General features: G+C 34.9%; 1 protein-coding gene across 1 annotated transcript; it reads left to right on the top strand.

Moving 5' to 3' along the window:
* The first annotated feature begins 252 nt into the window (after window positions 1-252).
* RASEF (RAS and EF-hand domain containing) lies at window positions 253-20,906 on the top strand. The gene is made up of 16 exons (XM_029086709.1): window positions 253-395; window positions 1,196-1,286; window positions 4,064-4,159; window positions 5,224-5,301; window positions 5,763-5,878; window positions 6,570-6,638; window positions 7,986-8,070; window positions 9,487-9,566; window positions 12,412-12,646; window positions 13,688-13,825; window positions 13,918-14,065; window positions 15,006-15,087; window positions 16,370-16,484; window positions 17,348-17,467; window positions 18,453-18,529; window positions 20,798-20,906. Exons 1-16 carry the CDS (start codon window positions 367-369, stop codon window positions 20,904-20,906), a joined length of 1,668 nt encoding a protein of 555 aa, XP_028942542.1. The 5' UTR covers window positions 253-366.
* Window positions 20,907-21,568: the final 662 nt, after the last annotated feature.

Consider the following 21,568-nt stretch of genomic DNA (forward strand, 5'->3'; position numbering starts at 1 on the left):
ACACCATGAATAGAATTCCAAAGATTTATTTAAGCTAAAAAGTTTTTTCTACAGGAACTAGGTTAAAGAAGCAGGACATAATTTAGAAGAATTCAGACATATTATGCTGAATGTCCAAAGTCAATATCTAACTTACTGAATTTTAAAAACAGACAAAAAGGGGAATATCTTCATTTGTGATACATTTTTCAAACATGTTATAGAACATAGTTCAGTAACTGTGTTAAAATGGTATCTCTCTTTTTCAGACAAGAGCAGGTAAGTGTTCTGTATCAGAACATTCACATAGCGGAACCAAGATTAATCCAGCCGTATGAACATGTCATTAAGAACTTCATCCGAGAGATCAAACTTCAAAGCACAGAGATGGAAACTTTGGCCATCGCAGTAAAGAGGTATAGTGAGTTGTGTTTCTAGTTCAGTTATGCAGTTGCTTCTCTATCACACTTTCTTGGTTTAAATTCCTGGGAGTTAATGCCAAAATATGCCATGCGATGCATTTCCATAAACTTGAGTTCAAAGGCTAGTTTATATGCACATACAGGTGCATAAGCACATGTAGCAGCTTGCAAATGGTTCACTGTTCATATTTTGGATGAGTCCCGGACCAAATTTTTGCAGGCTCTATTCTTATGTTTAATGTTTTAAAACATTTTTACTCCTCTTCCCCAGCTGTAACTTTGAGTTTTAGCATACACGCCCGTTATACTTTCATTTCAGAAACCGTATTTTTGCTTCTTCAGCTTCAAGGGGTGTATTTACCTATTGCAACTACTTGGCATTTGCAATCTCACATCATTACTGCCAAAACCAAGCAGATGAGCGTTCAGGACAGAGATCTTGTATGTGTGGGTGATGCAAGCTGCTGTAGTTATCCTTTTGAAGTCTCTTCATAGGATAACCAGAGGGGCCTTCTATCTCTGTTACTTAATTTTTAAGATGCAGATGTGCTGTACTCAATACTAATCATCAGCTGTCAGCTATTATTTAAAATCTAATTTGCCCATATCTTCAAATGAATTTGTGATTTTGATTCCCAGACATACCAGTTTCAAGGTCTGGACATTGTTACACTGTTTCCCTGTCTGCCTGTCTGTCTAATTTGTTTCAGCTGAGGTAGGCAGATGTGTTTCACAAAACTTTTCTGTCAAGTCAAAGGGCAGTTCCTAAGGGAGTATTTACTTTTAAATTTTAGAGCTCAGGAGAAAGCAGCAGTTCAGCTCAGTGAGCTGGAGGAAGAGATGGAACAGCGGATACAGGCTGCAGAGCACAAAGTTAAAAAGGAAGTGAGTATTTTCTGTTTACAGAATTTCATAATTACCAGGCTCTCAGTGGTCTTAAGCAGGATTGATGGCCAGGTGTGTTTTTGCTCCTGATGGGCTGACTCAAAGCCACCGAAGGCAGGGCCTGGATGAAAAGAAGCTATCCATGAAATTGAAAATGTATTCTCTTAATGCTTTCCCAGAGAAGAGTGTCTGCTCAGATTTAATAAACCAAGAAAAAAAAGTCTTTATCTTCTGTGAGAATATGATGGCTTAAAGGAATTTATTTCTAAGACCAATATTGGAAACAGATTGGAGAAAAAGAACTTTCACCATAAAAGAATGGAACCTAATTCTCCTGGCAGCTGAATTTATGTAGTAATTAATGCTTAGTTAATTTGTTCCTAAATTGTATATCTGCTTGGAGTGGTGATCTTTCTTTCCTTTGTTCTCATCCTGCAACTATATTTTAGAGCGTTAGAGACATAAGAGAGGGTAATTGTGATGACAGTGTGTGAGGGCCTGGACCTCCCGAAGTTGATAGGAAATTCTTTTTCAATGTCCTCAAGTTTTACCCATTGTTTAGACCAGTCTTGATGGAAAAGGACAAGAATCCTGTTCCCCTTACCCATTGAAAGATATATTAAAGCCACATGTGGCTGTGTAATTCTAAGCAGAAAGCAGTACAGTAAAACCACCCTACCTGTATTGCCTGATTCATGTTGACCTGTTACTAAATTTGCATAAGATAAACCTAACTTTATAATGTGCATAACAGCTTGTGAAAGAGTTCTAATATGAACATAAGAAATTCATTAATTAAAACATATACTATGGACATTATTATTACTTTGTAGAACACATACTGAATGTCTTGTTATTTGGTATGGGTTCTTTCATCAAAGCATTTGTAGAATCAGAAACAACAAAATGCAGTCTGCCAACTTGCTGATTTTAAATAGTTCGTGGTAATTGATCTGTGAAATGGTATTCTGATAGGTTTGCTTCAAACAGCATCTTTTTCTATATGAGAGGAGACACTCCTACCAAATTATGAAAGTCAGTTGTTTTCCTAGATACATAATATAATGACATAAAAATGTTAAAGATATCGCCCCAGCAAAAAAGCATATCCTAATATGTTTAATTAATGATAATGCAACCTTCATTAAGTTATCATTCTTTATCAGTACAGATAAACTTTCGATTTCCAGGGAGACTAAGCATTTATGATTAGAAAACAGATACATTTGCTCTGGAAAATTTCTGTTCTGCAGAAAGTGGTAAATCATTGAAAAAAGCCCTGAAGACTCTTTTTCACTACTGTAAAAAGATGACTGGGATGTATGTATTCACTCATTCTGAGAACATCCACAGTAATGCGCTAGCATTATGTAAAAACATATCTGCTATGTGTTACCCACATCTAGTCTGTGTTTCTCATTCTAAAAATTGTAGCCAAGTTGGCATGGATTGCGGTTCCACTGTTCACACCCAGCTATAGGTATGAAAGATGGGCTGCAACTTGTTTCTCACAGCGCACTTCTCATTTTCACTCCTAAATGTTCTTTTTAGCTCATACCTCCACATGCTCCACCTACTAGAACGCCCTGAGAGTAAATGTAAGGTATTTACTTTGTGGGATTGTACTAAGTCATTAATCTTAATGCCTGCACTCAAGGCTATTGTTTGTCAGAGTGATCTCACCCATGCCACCATGACACCTGCTTCTGCATGACAGTATCTACAGGTTGAGCCTATCCTATATTTTGTTTCTTCAAGGGAAGCAAATAGTTACCAAACAATAATTAGGCATATATAGGTGCCAGCAGTAAGAATAGTCCATCTTAAGCTGATTACTTTGATTATCACTTTAACACACATGTTATCATTTTAACACACGGATGTTGGTATCAACTACAGGAAAACACTGAATTCTGAGCAAAGTCCATGTCTGTCTTTTCTGTGTGAAAACTCAACCTGTCTCATTGGCACTGTGTGTCACTGCTGCATTCTAGTTTCTTGTGTTGTGAAACTGTACACTGAAGTCCATGGAGAGTGACTGGAGTGAGTTAAAACGTGCTCATCTATAGCATAAAAAACGTACCATTCTTCTCATTGTGCTTGGTGTATTTCCATTCAAAATCTTTCTGTTTTGATTAAGGTAAAGCACTGTGTACTTGGTTTACTAGTCAGATCAATACCGTATGAAACTAAAGATGCTGTCAGCAGTGTACCTTTAACTGAACACGAGCCTGTAATATTCCAACACTTGCAAGCATAAAAATTTAAAAGAAAATCAGAAGTAAATAAGTAACTGATGGTGGCACAGTAATGTTGTTACTATCATATTTTATGCTGAGCCATAGAAGGCTGGTTTGAAAAAAAGAATGTAATGCCCTGATTTGTGTGTGGGTGTGTATGTATACATCTATATATGCAGTGCACACCTTAATTTATGTACAAGTAAAATTTGTACAATTTTGAAAACTTTCCGCTTTTTTTAAGACATCGAGAATGTTAAGCACAGGAGGCTATGACATGAATAACAAACACTAAATTGACCCATATCTTTGCTTCCACCTTACCATTTTATTTCTATGAATATTTTATAAGTGGACTGCAATTATAGAATCAATATCTGTGGATCTTAAGGAAGTGACAGGTTAACATAGTGGAAAGAAAAAATTACACGTTAGTCTAAGTGGAAGGTGTGTGGTTTCCAAACTGATGAATGAATTTTTTTTTTGAGAAACATTTGAAACCCATCTCAACTTCTAATGAGATTAAAAATATTGCAGGAGAAGCGAAAAGCTGAAGAAGCACTAAATGAGCTGAAGCGCCAGTATGATACTGAAGTTGGGGATCTTCAGGTGACAATAAAAAAACTTAAGAAGGTAAGTGAGTTGAAGTCATTGCGAGAGTTTTTAAAGTGTTTTAAGATATGCTGATGTTATGAAGTGCCTTCCTCAAGATAGATAATCATAACTGTAGATTTTTAATTTGATGTGTATTAGTAAATGGCAAATGCAAACATTTTTTTAAGTTGTGTTGTCATTCTGTGCTGTTGAATTCATTCTGTGTAATTTACTGAAATATTTAGGAAAGAGACCAATTGCTAACCAGATTCTGTTGCTGAAAAATTTTCCAGGTCCATCAAGTTTTTAATGCTGCAATTACCTGGTCTTGTATTTGATACACTAGAAATAGCATAATATATTGCCTCTAAGCATTTGTAATTCATAGATTTAGATGAAATTGGCAACCCAAATAGAGTAGTTTATGATATTACAGTAATACAGTACCTTTTAGCAGCTAATGTATTTCTCTCAAGAGTTAATGATAGAGGTGGTAATTTCTGTAAATTTAAACACAAATTACTAGTGGAGCTAGTTATTACTAATCTGAACCTAACTCCAACTTGAATTTTTCATGTGATACCTAAGTGTAAGATAAACTGAAATCTCAGTTAAATTTTACCAGAATTATAGTGACCAGTGAGGATGTATTTTTGTTTCTTCTTATGGAATTGCACTTAGAAGGTCATTGATAGAAATGGAAATGCATCAGAATAAAAGTGAGAGCTTGTAGTACAAATACTATACAGGTGAAGCAGTATATAATTTTTTATTTAATGATAGTGGGAATTCACCTGTTTGTATCTTCTCAGTAGCTGGCTTCTTTGTCACTAGTTAAGCATATTCAACATGTACAGAGTGAAAAATGCTCATTAAACATTTTTTAAGTATTGATTTAAAAAATCCTACAGAAACCCAAACATTTCTGGAGTAATGCAGCCTAATCACGTGGTTGGGAAAACTATGGGTTTTAAAAACTTTCATAGTGGTAACATGGACACATGTTTTACGGGCTATTTAATATGATTTCCATTATGTTTTATGTACTTTAAACAGAACAATCAGTAACATAGATTAATTATATGATTTTTTTATTCTTCTAGCTGGAGGAGCAATCAAAAAATGTAAATCACAGGGAAGATGTGGTTGAATTGAAAAAAAGAATACATGATATGTTGCTGGTAAGATGATTAGTATTAATATATTAATTTAGCCTCAGTTTTATACTTGTTGCAATACAGGTTGTTTGGGGTTTTTTACAATTAGTACGGTAAGCTAAGAAATAAACTTTTAGAGTTGTTGATAGGTATTTGAGGATGCTTAACTTGGGGGGAAAACCAAACTATTCTGTATAAATGCTTACACATTCTAGGTATAACATATAGAAATGGCTTGGGATGATATCGCCCCCTTTTTATGTAACTGAAACAGGAAAATAAAAATGCAATGGTTCTTGCATGCTAATTTACTTACTTCTTTGTTGGTTTGGAGTTCTTTCATTTTATTTCCCCCTCTGTGCTCAGATTTTCTAGTGCTTCATTTTTTATTTAATTTTGATGGTTTTTATTTTGCTGTTTCAATATGTCAACATTTTATGTGGGTGGCTGTGACAGCTAACATCTAATATCTTTCTGTTTTTAAGGAAAATCAGAAACTTAAGAAAGATCTTTTAGAAGCACAGACAAATATAGCTTTTCTACAGAGTGAATTAGATAGCTTGAAAAGCGAGTATGCAGATCAGACTTTGAACACTGAGAGGTAAGGTACTTCTACCTAATAATATTTTCACCAGGGGAAAAAAATCTGTTGTCTGATGTAGTTATTATGTATGCAGTTAGTAACTGTTATTTTCTAAATTTGCCATAAATGACAGCTACACATTTGACATAATGCAAAGTATACCATGACTGCTGTTCAGTTCTCTTGTCTGGTTTCTGGAAGAGCAAGTTCTGGACATCATGTGAACTTGCATAATCTTACAAGGAAGCCCATTGATTTTACTGGAACTTCAGTTAGAAGTAAAAGTTACAGCATCAGGCAATTTTTTTCCTCCATGACTTTCACTCAGATTAATATCTGTATGAATATTAGGAAGAATAGTTTTAGAAGCCTCCCACATCAGTCAATCTTAACCAGTTTTTTCTAAAGTTAATGAAAGCTGCTTCTAGATACTTACTTAAAGGAGCATAAATGACAGTTTCATTATGTGGTTATTTTCAGATAACACAAATGATACTTCAAGGGGAAAGGAGGCAGCCCATATGGGTATTTTGTTGATCTTCTATTCAGTCTTGAGATGTAATGGCAGAGATCATTGAAGTTACCAAGTGATTTTACTTTGCATAAAACTTCTTTTAACATATTTCAACAGAAATGTAAATGTATTTTTAAACAATATGTTTTCCCCACTATATATTTATCAGCTATTCTAATATTTTTTTTTTTGCAGAGACCTAGAAATGATCCGAGAGTATACTGAAGACAGAGATAATCTGGAAAGACAAATTGAAATACTTCAGTAAGTTCTTAGTAATTGAGGCTTTTCTTAAGAAACTTTGTCCCAACATGTTTGGGGGTAAATGTTTTTGTATGCAAAAGATTGGGATGAGATTTGTGTAAAAATACTGAGATGGCCTCAATTCTCATAGAAGGTACTCTGCTAATCTTATTATTATATCATTGTAAGTTTTTTTTCCTGTGTACTCGAGTCAGATGCTCATGTGACAACAGTCATTGGTGTGGCATCTAAGTTTTGATATTTTTGTTTGATCTGCTCCTTTTCCCAAATAAAAAAATGCATGTCAGGTCCTGTTTCTTCAAAACTTTAATTTCAGAATGCTGGATCAGTTCGGAATGGCATTAGTTGCTTTACTGATTCTTATTTTTAGCTTAATGTAACTGTGCACCAGGGGATTTCTATATATACAAGGTTTTGGCAGCCTATCCATGCCCTGTTAATGCCTTTTAAAACTCTATTTTTCCCTCAGTGCTTGTTATGTGGAGACTTGGAGAGTCATCCTATGCCATGTATTTTTAAGCAGAGCTCTCCAATGACTTAGGCAACTTGAAGGTTATTAAATATTTATCCAGCAGATGTGGCAACTTCTTGAATTTGGTATTTGATAATGTGTGGTTACTGAGCCACACATCATTGTGTTGTTTTTTGGTTTGTTTTTTTTTTTTTTTAGCCTCACTGACTTTCATTTCTTTATGATATGGTGAATCAGATTTGAGTCTATCCATGCCATTATAAACATTATTACGTGGCTCCTTTTTTTGTTGACTTCACTTGTCCAGTAACTTCCTATCCTGTTGTTATCTGGAAGGTACTAAGTGTGTGCAGCATTATACAAGGGGTGCACAGATTTTTGCTTTCAGGGAGGATCACAATTAATATTTTCTTTATATCTTTAGTTAATTTTTTTATCCTAAACATACTATTTTTTTCAAGCAATGAAATCACATCTATCCTTAGACTCATCTCAGCAATAAGTAAAGAGTAGTCACTTTCTATTTCAGAAATGGCTGTACCAGTTTACTGCCCCGTAGCTGGTTTTTTGTGGTCAATCCTACAGTCTTTTTTGTCCCCCTTCAGCTGAGCACAGACCATGCCACAGAAGTGAAACAGGGTTTCCTAAGCTGCTGCTGGAGGCTAAACTGCACAGTGCTTTTTTCACATGCAGTCATTTGTTTGAGTAGATGACAACACATTTCTAGTCCCATGTCACTCTTTAGTGTTCGTCTAAAGAAAAATAAAATATTTTTTGATATGTATTCTTTCAGTTTTTGTTTGTGATAAGTTACACAATTTTTTAATGTTTTCTTTACTATACTCCTGCAAGTTTAAATTATGTTTCCTTGTTAGATCAGCTAATAGAAAGCTACATGACAGCAATGATGGTTTAAGGAGTGCACTTGAAAACAGTTTCAGCAAGTACCACAAGTCATTGGTATGTATTTATAATTTTGTTATGCTGTACTAGAAAGTTTAAGAATTAATACACCAGATGCAAATTTGTTGTACTTCAGTGGGTACTCAGAAAATAGAGTTTTATTCAGTGGATTCACTCTGGGAATACACTTGTGTAGTTACATTTTGTTAGATTTTATTGAGTTTTGTGACATAATGAAGTTTTGTGAGAGCATGACTACTTTCTGAGGTGCTTTGGAAAGTAGAGATTTTTTTTTTTTTAATATGCTATGGCCAAATGCATCTGACAGGGTGAATAAAACAGCAGTTTCTCTTGCACTGAAGGGAATGTGTTTGTATTGTCTATATGGGAGTGCACTACCACTGAAAACTCACTTTTTCAGAAACTGCTCTCTTGCAGTAGCAAGGTCTTAACCTAATTTGAACTTTTGTCCAGGCAAGTCACTGGGAAAAAAATAGCAGGGACTGCTGATAATAGGGACCTCAGTCAAACCTTTTGGGCTATCATAACTGTAGGAGAATCTGTTGTAGTAGATGTAAACTGGCATCCTCCAAACCAGAGAAAGGAGGGCTTGAAATTAAAAAAAAAAAAAAAAAAAAATCTACTCTACATCACCATTTTACAGTATTGGGAAACCTGTTAAACTCCAAGACTAGTGATTGGGCAAGCCCTTAGATCATCAGGAAAACAACTACCTGTTTTAGAAGGATGGGACCAGAATAGTGGGCCCACAGAGACAATACTAACCAGGATGGAGGAAAATAAGGGACACTGCCTGTTTCCAGCATACTGTATCAGTGAACCTGAGTGCCTTTTGCTGATAATGGCTACCAGAGGTTCACTGTAGATGCAAGAAGGGATACCATTTGCTTCTGCTGTACCCTGAAACATAAGCAAGGCAAGCAGATTACAGAGAAGATGGAGGGAACTGTTTCAGTGAATAAATGTGTAGAGGGACAGCAGAACATATGAAGTAATGTGTCACATTCTATCTGTTGAGATCTCTCATTCTCTTCACTGTCTCATTTAAGAACCAGGAGGTACCTGTACTGAAACTAGCTCAGCCAGTGACATTTCCTTTTTCACTCTTGTAGTCAACATGCCATTTTTTAAATATTACCTTTCAAAGTTAAGCCTTTCAAAATCTTCAGGTGTAGTCAATGCAGTCATCCTCTTGGAATTCCCATTGCCTTTTATTGTTGAGTGTGGCTACCAAGTTCAATATTAAAGCAGCAGCCTAAATGCTATATGTAATGGGCCTTTTGACATCCAGTCCTAGATAAAACATGAGGCGTTTAATTAAAAATAAGTATTTGAATATATATGAAAATACACAGCAGTAATTTTGATGATGAACCCTTTTTTCATGATAAATCAAGATGGTTACACTGTGTTCATAAAACTTATTATGCATTTGTTTTGTATCTGTCTCAGCGGTTAGCGAACACCTCACCAGGAAGTACCATTTCTAGAAGCAGTCCTAAGCAGTCTCCTCTAAACCCACGGTATGACAGGTAATCCAAGTTTGCTTTTATTAAGTTTAAAGTCTAGGGCATCACACTTGTCTTAGAAGATCAAATACTGTCACGTAACAGAGTAATCCTTTCTGATTCAGTAGGAATGTATGGCTATATCATGTGATTCAAAATACACTGAAGTCAATAGGAACCTTTTCACTGACTTCAGGAAAACTCTTCTCAATGCAAATCATGAACTTATGGAGAGTTCAGACAGGCTCTTTTTTGGTCTTGGACTGTTTTGGTTCTCATTTGATTCTTAATCTCCCCTCCTTGTCTCCAAGAAACTATAAAAATCTACTGAGGGCCTCTGTTAGTTTGCTTATACAGTATTTAGGAAATAAAATATTTTTGATTGTATCTTTAGCCTGTATGTCTGGTTTTCCCATGTAATAATTATTACAAAGGTATGTAGACCTAATTCTTCAAAAGAATAAACATCTCACACTGACATGAAAGACTAGTGAATGTCCTTGGATATTAACGAGGTAAGAGCCACAGAGAACAGTAAGTTTTCTAAATGCAAATATCAATCAGTCAGAGCTACTTTAGTTTTGTACTTACTGGATACAGGCCATTGATCATAGCTTCCTCACTTCATTGCAGAGACTCTCACTGAAGTCACTAGGCACTGGATCCAACCTCAAGTGCTGTAGATCATGCTGTTTTCACACTTTTCTTTTTTGTGAAACAGCTGGAACTGCCAGCAAATATGTGTATCCTTACTCAATTGATAGGATTGTTTTGTCTAATTTTTCTTTCAGTAGTACTTCAAACTCTAGAGGAATCTCTGTCAGAATTCTTAGTAGTCTATGTTTTACATTTTGCCAGAGAGATTAATATCTTTGGTAGGATTAAGTTTGCTTCTGCTTCACACTAATAACGTACCCATTCATTCAGTAGTGTTACTCTTATTCTACTGTATCCCATGTGAGATGTGTTTGCTGGCTGTAAAGTTTTGTTTTTCATAAACTGATTCCGTCTGCTGAATGCACGTAAAACTAATTCCCCTCTGTTGGACCCTCTGCAAATTTTGAGAAGTATCCATTACTGAGTTGCATATTACATTGAGTAATTTTCTGAAGTGATAACTAAAACCTCTCTCAAGGCTTAATGATGTCCTTCTCTGTGAATATTTATTAGTACCTGCCACATGGTGCAATCCTTGCATTCCCATGAAAGTGAGAAATGCAGGCTACTTTAGAAGAAAGTTTATGTGGTAGGAATAAAAATTATTCCTAACAAATTCCTATTCTTAACAAACAGGTGGGACTTAGTAGTATTGAATGACAGAAAGAGATAGGAATGTCCTAAAACCTGTTTATTTTCAGTACTTTGTCTGTCTCCTGATACCAGATCAGCGTTAGGAGATACTGATTTGCATTCTAACATGTTTTAAGCAATTTACATTAGTAGATAGACTTTTAACTTTTTATTTTTTTAGCTGTATCATACATCTTGGTCTAACTTCCATTAAGCACATATGAAATTCCCAGCATTGAGTTCACGCCTCAGTGAGGTTAAAAATTGACTAATAAAGGCACTTATTTCGGGGAATGCCTGGCAAGCTTAACTTTGTTGTAGCATGCACCCTTCATCTGTATTTCAGTGATTTGGTATAGGCTAGTAGGTGCATGAATACAAATAGCATGGATACTGTGGTATTCCACAGAAAGATCACACTCATTCAAGTGATTATTCATTTGCCTGAAAGAACATAAATTAGATGTTGCATGGGACAGTGATGCCTATGTCACCCCTATTTCGCCACTTCTAGGGAGGTATTATGTTCAACTCAGTAACAGCTTCATAATTTAGTGATTCTCCCCAGTGTACTCTTCTGTGGTGTGCCATTGCACTGGGAGCTCCTAGCCCCTCTGGCAGCAAACTGTCTTTAAAAGGATTGGTGCTAACCTTGTCTGTTCTAGCAGTTGAGTGCTTCACATCCATTCCCAATAGGACAGAACCAAACTGGTTCTCTCTTCTCTACTGTGATTTGGAGACCCTTTCTACCTCACTTTAATTTGTGCTTGTCTCTGTCTTGCTGGCAGGAGCAGGATAATAATGGTAGGCATAGTAAACTTTTTAAAATTATTAATTCTTTTAAGATTCACTCTATTAATATGTATATTTTCTTCATTTATATAAATAAAAATCAAAGTGTTTTTTTTCTCTAAGCCATACTGTCATTGCTGCATCCATATTATAATTTTTATATATTACAGCATGCAGAAGGCCAAAAAAAAAGAGAAAATGTCTTTGAAGGAAGGGTGGGGGGAAAGAAAGGAATTTTGTGCAAAACTTTTTGTGTAGCCTACCACACTGTAAGAAGACATTTTCAGTGAGTTCTTCCACCATTACTGATCTCCTGAACTCTGTTATGCCCTTTTCTATATTTATAGCTGTTACTTATTGTGTGCCTCTGTGAACAAATGCATTCATTTAAATTGGATACAGTATTTCAAAGTCATTTTATGTGTCTTGGAATAGGCCAAAATTAGCTGAACCATCAGCTATTATTTTCTGCGTTTGATGTCTTCATAGTACATCTTTTTCTGAATCTTTTTTAAACAATTCTTTTTGCTGTGTATGAATAAATAGGCATTCTTACTGAGACTCAGGAAGTCATCATCAGTAACATAGATTGTATAATTTAATTTGAGCATCCTAAGACATATGATTGAAAACAAAATTATTTAGAAAGGCAAAATAAGCATTGACATACGTCTTGAACTGTCTAGTTAGCATTTCTAAGTATTGACTATTCCAGAATGGCTCAGATTTTGTTTGGAAAAGCAATTGTGGAATAATTTTTTTCCTTCTTCCAACATTTTCTTGTTAGATCATCTCATTCTTCTTGTGTGGATGAAGATTATGATTCTTTAGCCCTTTGTGACCCTATGCAAAGGATAAACTGTGAAGTTGACAGCTTACCTGAGAGCTGCTTTGACAGTGGTTTGTCTACCCTGAGAGATTCAAATGAATATGATTCAGAAGTGGAATACAGGCATCAAAGGAATTTTCAAAGGTCACAGTGTATGCAAGAAAGCTTTGGTGGTGATGCTTCTGATACAGATGTAAGTGCCAGACTTCTCTGAGAAAGACCTTTGGTTGGAGACAAAATTAGTTTCTTGTTTTTAAAATGAAATGAATCTTTGCCCATAGGCCAGTTAAAACTAAGTATTTGGGTTGTATGCATTTGAACAAGATTAGTGGCAATTTTGTGGTGAATGTATAAAAATGTTACTTCTCCTTAAAATAAAATGTTTGTTTTGAAATTTTTTATTTTTGAGGTAATAACTTCATTTTTGATGCACACAGGGTTTTTGAAGTTTGTTAAACAGCGTGCAGACAGGAGACCATTTTCTAACAATTAAAAAATGGATACTATAGAAGTAAAATAGGTTTCTGTTCACTTTCTCTTTACCATCCTGTGGCAGTGAATGAAAAGATCACGTATATGAGAAGAATACTGTTAGTGCGTACATATACTTACACATAAGTCCCAGAGGATTTATAAATGTAGGAAGGTGTTATTATGTCCATTTTGTTGTTAGTAAAATGAAGAGCTTTACTGATGGCTACATAGCAGGACTAGTATCAAGCAGAACAGAACAGGGGTTTTCTTAGAACAGATTGTTTATTGTGCATTTAGTAGAGACAATTTGTCTCTGCAGTTAAAAATGCTATGGACAGTGCTGATTACAGCTGTGCTGTATTTAATTTAGCTTGAGTAGTAATAGTGTAGAAAGTAATGTGTAATAGGGAAGTTCTTGATTTTTGTAAAATAAGTTTGAAATAAAGTATTTGTTTATTGTATTTATTTTTTAAGATGAAATTTTCCATATGGGAATTAGTTTACTCTATCTGGAAACTGTACTGAAAGCATGTATGCCAAATAGAAAACATATTTAAGGACCGAATGTATGCTATAGTAAACAGCAAATGTGAATAAGAACAGAATAATCACATCATTTTGACGAGAATTACACAGCTCTATTTGATCCTTTATTTCTGTTTAAACTGTTAAAACAAATGTTTTAATCAGGCTTAGCTGTGTCTTTCTGAAACAAGCATACTTTTCTCACTGAAGCTAACACAGTAGCTTGTATTTTCAGGTTCCAGAGATCAGGGATGAAGAAGCATACAGTCCTGATAACAGCAGTACAGTATTAGACTGGAAGCCCTCACAACCAGTAAGTCGAAGCAGCTCAATTGTTTCAACAAGGAAATACATATCCGCTCTCAACCCTCAGGTAACTAATTCTTTTTTTGGGGAAAAAAAAGTGTTTGATATAGAGAATATTTTTTATGTGTGTTGAACTAAAGGTTTTCTTTTTATTTTCAGTCAGATGCAACTGAATGTGCTCCAAAATACCCCAGTTCAGAGAAAGCTTACAAGATTGTTCTTGCTGGAGATGCAGCAGTGGGAAAATCCAGTTTCCTTACAAGACTTTGCAAGAATGAATTTCGAGGAAATACCAGTGCAACCCTGGGTATAGATATTGTTCTTCTTAAAATACTAGAGTGAATTTCATTGCTGTTCTGCAGAAGTGGGTGAAAAGATTACCCTCTGTGATTGCCTGCCAGGGATTCCTGCATATGCACATAAACTTTCTTAGCTGTGAGATCTAATTGAGTACTAAAGCTTAGAAGTGCCTAACTGCTGCGTGGAGTAGATAATAGCATCCTGCTCTAATGTAGTTTCTCTTTGCAAAATACAAAGCCTGTTCCTGAACAACACAAAGAACCAAAAAGTGGAGTTTCAGTATAAAGAACTTAGAATGGGTATATGATCCTTTTCACATTTTTCATTGCTTTCTTGTCTTCTCAGCTCTTTCCTCCTTCCTTAATATTTCATCCTATTCTTTGATGTCTCTTTCATACTATTTTTTGTCTCCATTTCTTCAAAGTGTTATTGAAGCTTTGGTCTAAATGCAGCTGGAGGGATTTCTGACTGGCTTGTTGTGTATATTATTATAGCTGTCAGCTAAAAAAATTGTCTTACTGATTCCAAAGACTGAATATTTGTTTTATTGGCTCTGACTCAGGATTTTTGTTCTAATTTATCTTTTTCATTCTTGGCATTTGAAATAAAGTCTGTTTTATAAAACATTTTCTCTTCTTCCCTAAAACTGTCTAGCAAAATAAAGCAGAGAGGGATCTTCCTTGCTGGTCATAATGCCAAATTTGTATCAGTGCTTCTGGGAAAATGTGTGGGTAAAATGTTTCTTTAGATGTTTTTCTAAAGGCAAATGAAATTAATTCAGGGGATTATTGCAGTTCAAGGCTATGTGAGTGAGTGAAATCTAATAAACTATTAGAAGAGATTAATTTTTAAATAACTGTTGTATAGGGCACATAACTTTTCATTTTCTGTGAGTTTTTTAATGTTATTGATATTTTTGATTAGACTATACACATTATTCTTTTCAGGTGTGGATTTTCAGATGAAAAGACTAATTGTTGATGGAGAACCTACTGTGCTACAACTGTGGGACACAGCTGGGCAAGAGAGGTTAGAGATTCTCTGCACTTATGTAATTTCAGTTGTTCTGTTTCTAAAAGGCATTTGCCTTTTTTCATCTAGGTGAAAAAAATTCCACTAAATATTATAAGGTCCTACAGTAAGTGAGTCAGTTTGGCGATATGTAAATGTCTATAGACAGATGTGATTTTGCTCTGCTGACACCCCAAGACAGGTAGAATGTTTATTTGTTAGCTTTGGTGATACCTGAGATAATATTTTTCTCTCTGCAGAGAGAAGTAGTTGAGATTCATCACAGCGTTAATTAATTAAATTCATATGTACATCTCTTGCAATACAAAAAGATAGAGCAGATGTTACATTGTTTCTTCAAGTTTTAGTCTGTTGCTCTCTTTGTCCTTGCAGACCTGTATTTCTAAGCAGGCTTTACATTAGAGATTCCCTTCCCTTCACCCTCCTCTCCTTTCCTTGAAATTCCTGATCCTGATTTGCATTATATTTAGTGTATGAAAACAACTTCCCAAAGACTTTAAAAAGACTTACGGAAAAATTGTACAGATTGCTGAATGTGTATCCAAGGTTCTTCAAATTATTTTGCAGATTTTCCTCAAAATCTTGTGACATCCCTATTTAAGAGACATTATTTCTTTACTGACAGCTTTTGGCATTTATTAATAGGTTAATCTAATGCCTTGGAAGTCCGTTTAATCTGTTTAATTGACCGAGATTTGTATTGGGTTGTATGTGTTTACTTTTGCCTGAATGAGTGATTATGTTAAGTAGGTAGTTAAAGGCCCAATCGTTCTCCTCCCACATAATAAATTTGTGAAGAATATTTTAATATATAATACAAATGCCTGATTGCTGTACTTGGTTGTTAAGTACATTGTGTTATGTTAATGGCAAAGATGATTGTAACTGGTGAATTCATTCCTGGAGCAAGTTTATTGTTTTAATATTTTTTCAAATGTAGCCTGTTCAATTCATGAAGTTATATGTAAGTGAAAAAGCCTTGCCAGCTGATCAAAAGTCCAGTGGAGAGCAGATTATTTGTAATAGATACACTGTAGATTGTTTTGATACAAAATATGTTGATTGCTGTTTAGGTCAGAATCCTGTGGATTCTTACAGAGCAATTGTAGACCAGCATCAGCAGTTTTCAAGAAGTACTTATGAAAGAAGCTATGAGAAAACTCATAATGTGGAGAGAATCTTACTCAGTAGTGCAATACAGCAATGCTGTGTTCTCAACAATGTTAAATGGAATTCTTTTTTGATAATGTGGCCTTATGGAAATTTTTTTTTCTGAAAGATTCCGAAGTATTGCTAAATCATACTTCAGAAGAGCAGATGGTGTCTTACTGCTATATGACGTAACGTGTGAAAAAAGCTTTCTTAATGTGCGAGAATGGGTGGATATGATTGAGGTAAGAACCTTAAGTGTATAGAATTTACAAACTATGTTTCACTGCATTGTTAACCTTATTATTTATAAAATTTGGATATCTGTATATTGGAATTAGCCAGATTGCTCTCTCATAAAAGTAATAGCTACACAGAAGTCCTAAATGTATCCTGACATATTCAGTTAGTGTTAAAACTGATACATCTTTTTGTACAAAAGGCTATGATGTAATCACTTTCTTCTCATTCACTTCCTTTTGAAATGAACATGAGTGCCCATTTCAGGTACCCTCTTGTGAATGGCTCGAGTATTCCTTGGAGTCTCTGCATTTTAAACCAATATGTTAGATTCTGTAAGTTAGCTATAGTTCAAGTGAAATTTTCAGTATTTCTTTCTACTATTGCATCTTGTGTCTTTATTGGAATACAAGTTGACATTTAATGAAAAGGGTTTTTCTCTCATACCAGAAGTGTGCAATAGGAGGGAAAGTGATAAGCAGAATCTTTAATTCATCTTCTGAAATCCATTTCTTTTAATCATAGTAAAGGGTTTGTTCACTTTTCCTATAGTAATTTTGTCATACAGCATTTAGATACAGTAACCATTTCCATTACATTAGTTTAACACATGAAATTCTTCGTTGGGAAGCGGGGCTTATGGGAATGGAAGCACATCTTTGCAGGCTCATGTTTAAGCTAGCTTCTTAATTATTGACCAGCTTATGAAAAGTTCTCATCATGACTTTAATAATTTGTAATTTTTTGTGATAGTGTACAAGACTTTTTTTTTTTTTTGTGGGAAGGAAATCAGTATAATATGATGGTGCTAGTTACTCTTTTGTATTCTGGGTGTTCTAGCACTAAGGAAATAAATTCCTTTTTACAGGATGCAACTCATGAGAATATTCCAATTATGATGGTGGGAAACAAAGCAGATCTCCGTCAAGCTGTTGCAGAACAAGGGCAAAAATGTGTGTCTATAAACTATGGAGAAAAGCTAGCTATGGTAAGGTCCAAGTCTACCTCTAGTATAAAATGGTCTTAAGAACTTTAATCTGGAAACCATGTGAGCAACTAGTAAACAAAAGTAATTTTCTGGTCATTTGTTCAAATCTAGTAATTAGGATTCAAATTAAGTGTTTGCTGAGCTAAATCACATCTCAGTGTCCACTGAGCTTAACTTCGTTATTGAGTGGAAGAGTCTTCTCAGTCTTTATGGTGAAAAAGTGGATGAACTAGGAGACTGAGTTTTTTTGCTGCTGAAGATAAATTGCCAGTACAAATATGAAGCACACTAGTGAGAATATGAGACTTTTTGCCTTGCTTGTGTCTGTCCAGCTTTTGAGTGGAATATTTTAATCTTCAAGAGACTATCTTGTATTGCTGCCATGTCTGCAGAAAGAAAAAAGGAACTCTGCTGTAAGTAGAAAAGTGTACAAGTTTTTTACCTGTATTTATACAGGGGATCAGAGATGTGCATACACTGTATTTTGCAGGAAAAAAATATAGAATCTTTAGTCTTGAGTTGCTGGGTGTTTGCACAATTGATTGATTATACTGGGGCAGATACCATATTTGTTACTTATGGAATGATATTTCTGGTTAAACTAGAATACCAGATGCTGTAGTTGATGAGTAGCTAACAACAACTTGCATTCAGTAACCTGTCCTAGTAACTCTCTTCCTATTTTGCAGTCTTGTGTACAAGAAGATTGAGTTTGGACATTAAGCCTACGATGTGTTTTTTATTCAGTTTGTTAATTCAGAATATACTGAATATAAAAGAGATAGAATTAAAAAGCAATTACTTTTTTTTTCACAGTACTAAAGTGAATATATTGGAGAATGAAAAGTATTAGAAGAAATCCTGTTCATTTAAATGTGTGTTATCTTTCTTTGTCTTATTGAGGAAACCATTTGTAATTGAATGTCCATACTCAGATAGGAACCATTTTAGATTAGTTGGTGTAACATTTTATTTTTGCTCACAGACTTATAATGCGCTATTCTGTGAAACAAGTGCTAAAGATGGATCTAATATTGTGGAAGCAGTTCTTCATCTTGCTCGGTAAGTGGCCATGTTTTATTTTGTAATAAACACATCTGAGTATATTGTATAAAAAGGACATTATATGTGAATACACATATGAAGATGCACATGTACTTTTAAAATTGTACCAACATAAAATTAAAGAAACAAAATTTAAAAAAAGAATAATATGTTAAAACTTTATAGATAAATCATAGAATCGTAGAATGTATTGGGTTGGGAGGGACTGCCAAAGGTCATCTAGTCCAACCTCCCTGCAGTAAGCAGGGACATCTTCACTAGAGCAGGATGCTCAGAGCCCCATCAAGCCTGACCTTAAATATCTCCAGGGGTGGTGCCTACTTCTCTGGGCAACCTGGTCCAGTGATCTACCACCCTCATATTCAAGAACGTTTTCCTAATATCTAACCTAAATCTACCCGTTTCTATTTTAAAACCATTACCCCTGGTCCTGTTGCTACCTGCCCTTGTGAACAATTCTTCCCCAGCCTTTCTGTAGGCCCCTTCAGGTACTGGAAGGCCGCTATAAGGTTCCCCTGGAGCCTTTTTTTCTCTAGGTTGAACAACAAGTCTCTCAGCCTGTCCCCATAGGAGAGGTGCTGCAGCCCTTGGATCATTTTTGTGGCCCTCCTCTAGACACGCTCCAACAGGTACACATCCTTCTTGTGTTGAGGGCTCCAAAGCTGGATGCAGTATTCCAGGTGAGGTCTCACCAGAGCAGAGTAGAGGGGCAAATCACCTCTCTTGATCTGCTGGCCACACTTCTTTTGATGCAGCCCAGGATGCGGTTGGCCTTCTGGGCTGCAGATGCACATGTAAGACAGGATTTATTCTTAGTTTAATCAAGTAACATTTTTGCTTGCAAATGTTATAAAGCTGTCTCAATCATTAATATTTAAATTACAGCTCAGTTGTGGAGCTTACAATTTTAAAACCTGTTTGGTGAATGAATTGCATTTTTTAATGGTACATAGATTTGCTTTCTTAATTATTTCTTAAATTAATTTAAAATGCATATAATAATATATGTAATTGTTTCTTAATTCTTTCACATATATTTTTGCATATTCAGTTTTATCACTGACCATTTTAATCCCATATATTTTCTCTGAAGTCCCTTTCTCTAAATTATTTAAAATATAGAAATTCTGATTATATCCATTTAGCAACCTGGTATTTCTGTGATAATGTGTCAGCCAAACATTACACTTCTACTACCTTTCCAGACTGTTCTTGGTTACAATATATTTTGAAAAATTGGCAGTATGTGATGAATCCTCAGCCTTTGATTTTTCAGTTTAATATGTAAATTACAAACTATATTAATGTGATTTTTGCAGCAGCCTAATGTAATAATAAAACTTTTTGACATTTGGCCAGTATTTGATTATTCATTGTTAAAATACTACTACTTAACATGGCTCCCATATGAAATACTGGCTTTCTAGAGAGGATCATTGCTTCTTCACATGGGACTTTCATGACCACCCATATTTTCAGGAAAATGCATCCCTCGGAGATGCAGCAAGAATATAGGCATTTATTTGTCAGTGTCCCTGTGAAGTTAATTGCTGATTTGTTAAATTACTTGTTTCCAAAAAACCTGTCCATGAATGCAGCAGTGTATTATGAAGTCGGAGAACATACATAGCACAGATATAACATTAACCACAGCTGGAAAATTATCTCTAATGGTTTAAACGTGGTAACTTTTATTTAACTGTTTCAAGGGTGAAAAAATGTTTTGGCAGTTGAAGCCTTTTTTTTCAGAATCTCAAAGAAAAAAAATAAGGTATTTTTCTTCACAAGGCTCATTGATCCTCAAATGGTCTAGACATTACCTAGTACCTTGGGCTGGAATGGTTGGCTGCAATTTCTTGACTCAAGTCTTAGTAATTTGTATTCTTTGACAGACGTATTTTATTTCGAAATAAAAATTTCTAAATGAACATTTCATTATAGCAGATAGTCTTACAAACTTACCTGTTACCACTTTCTGTCACCACTTACCTGCATTCCTTTCTGTCACCCTTATGTTGAATAATACAGTGTTCTGAGAGGAACTTAATGAATTTATTCAATTAATATGAGGACTTGAATTATTTTTTAGAGAGAGATATATAATATATATAAAATTATATATATAAAACTAATGTAAATATATATAAAAGCAAAAAATTTTAGAGCTGGCTTTTGACATTCTAGAGGGTGCATAGTAAGAATACAGATTAATAGAAATATATTGATTTAGTGCATTTTTTGTTTGTTTTGTTGGGTTTTTTACAGTGAAGTGCGAAAACGAAGTGATAAACAAGACGATGCGAGGTCAGTAACCAGCCTGGCTGGGACGCCTGTCAAAAAATCGACACTCACGAAAAACTGTTGCAATGTTTAAGTGATAGATGCTTTTTCTGACCTAAGTAACTTGTATATTTAAAGAAAAAAAAAAGAAGGATTTCAATAATGTATTATTTTTACTGTGGATTTATCAATTTGTATATCTAGAAATTGCACATCATGCTAAAAATCTAGACTCTTAACTTTTCTACTCATTCATATTTATGCACTTGCTTTGCCCCATAAGCTCTGTTTTCACTTTTCTTAAGTAATAAGTCAATGAAGTGAGCTCAGAATCAATGTTACAGTAGTCATTGCGTACAATATTGTAGCATATTTTGACTTCTTTACCTGCTTGTTTCTTTGTGAGTTCAGTATTTCTTAGATACAGAACATGATAAAAACATGTATCACTCATAGGAAAAGAAAAAATGATCGCTTCTGTTAATTTAATATCTTATTGCTCATGTCTGCTTATCTAGTTTTTTGAAGGTTGTAAGTTACATTTTGATGAAACATTTCCCAAGAAAACCCCAAACCATTAAAAAGTTGCGTAGACTAGGTAAACCCTGAGTTCAGCGCATGAAGCGGAATGGTGTCTGTTGGGGGAAGACAGTGGCAAGTGAGTGGGTTTTTGGTGTAATTTCACAAAAGTTGGTGAGTTAGAATTTATTTAATTTTGGGAGCTGGGGTTTGATTCAGAACTGGGAAGTAAATTTT

The sequence above is a fragment of the Antrostomus carolinensis genome, unplaced genomic scaffold (assembly GCF_000700745.2).
Source record: "Antrostomus carolinensis isolate BGI_N321 unplaced genomic scaffold, ASM70074v2 scaffold15389, whole genome shotgun sequence".
Lineage (NCBI taxonomy): Eukaryota > Metazoa > Chordata > Aves > Caprimulgiformes > Caprimulgidae > Antrostomus > Antrostomus carolinensis.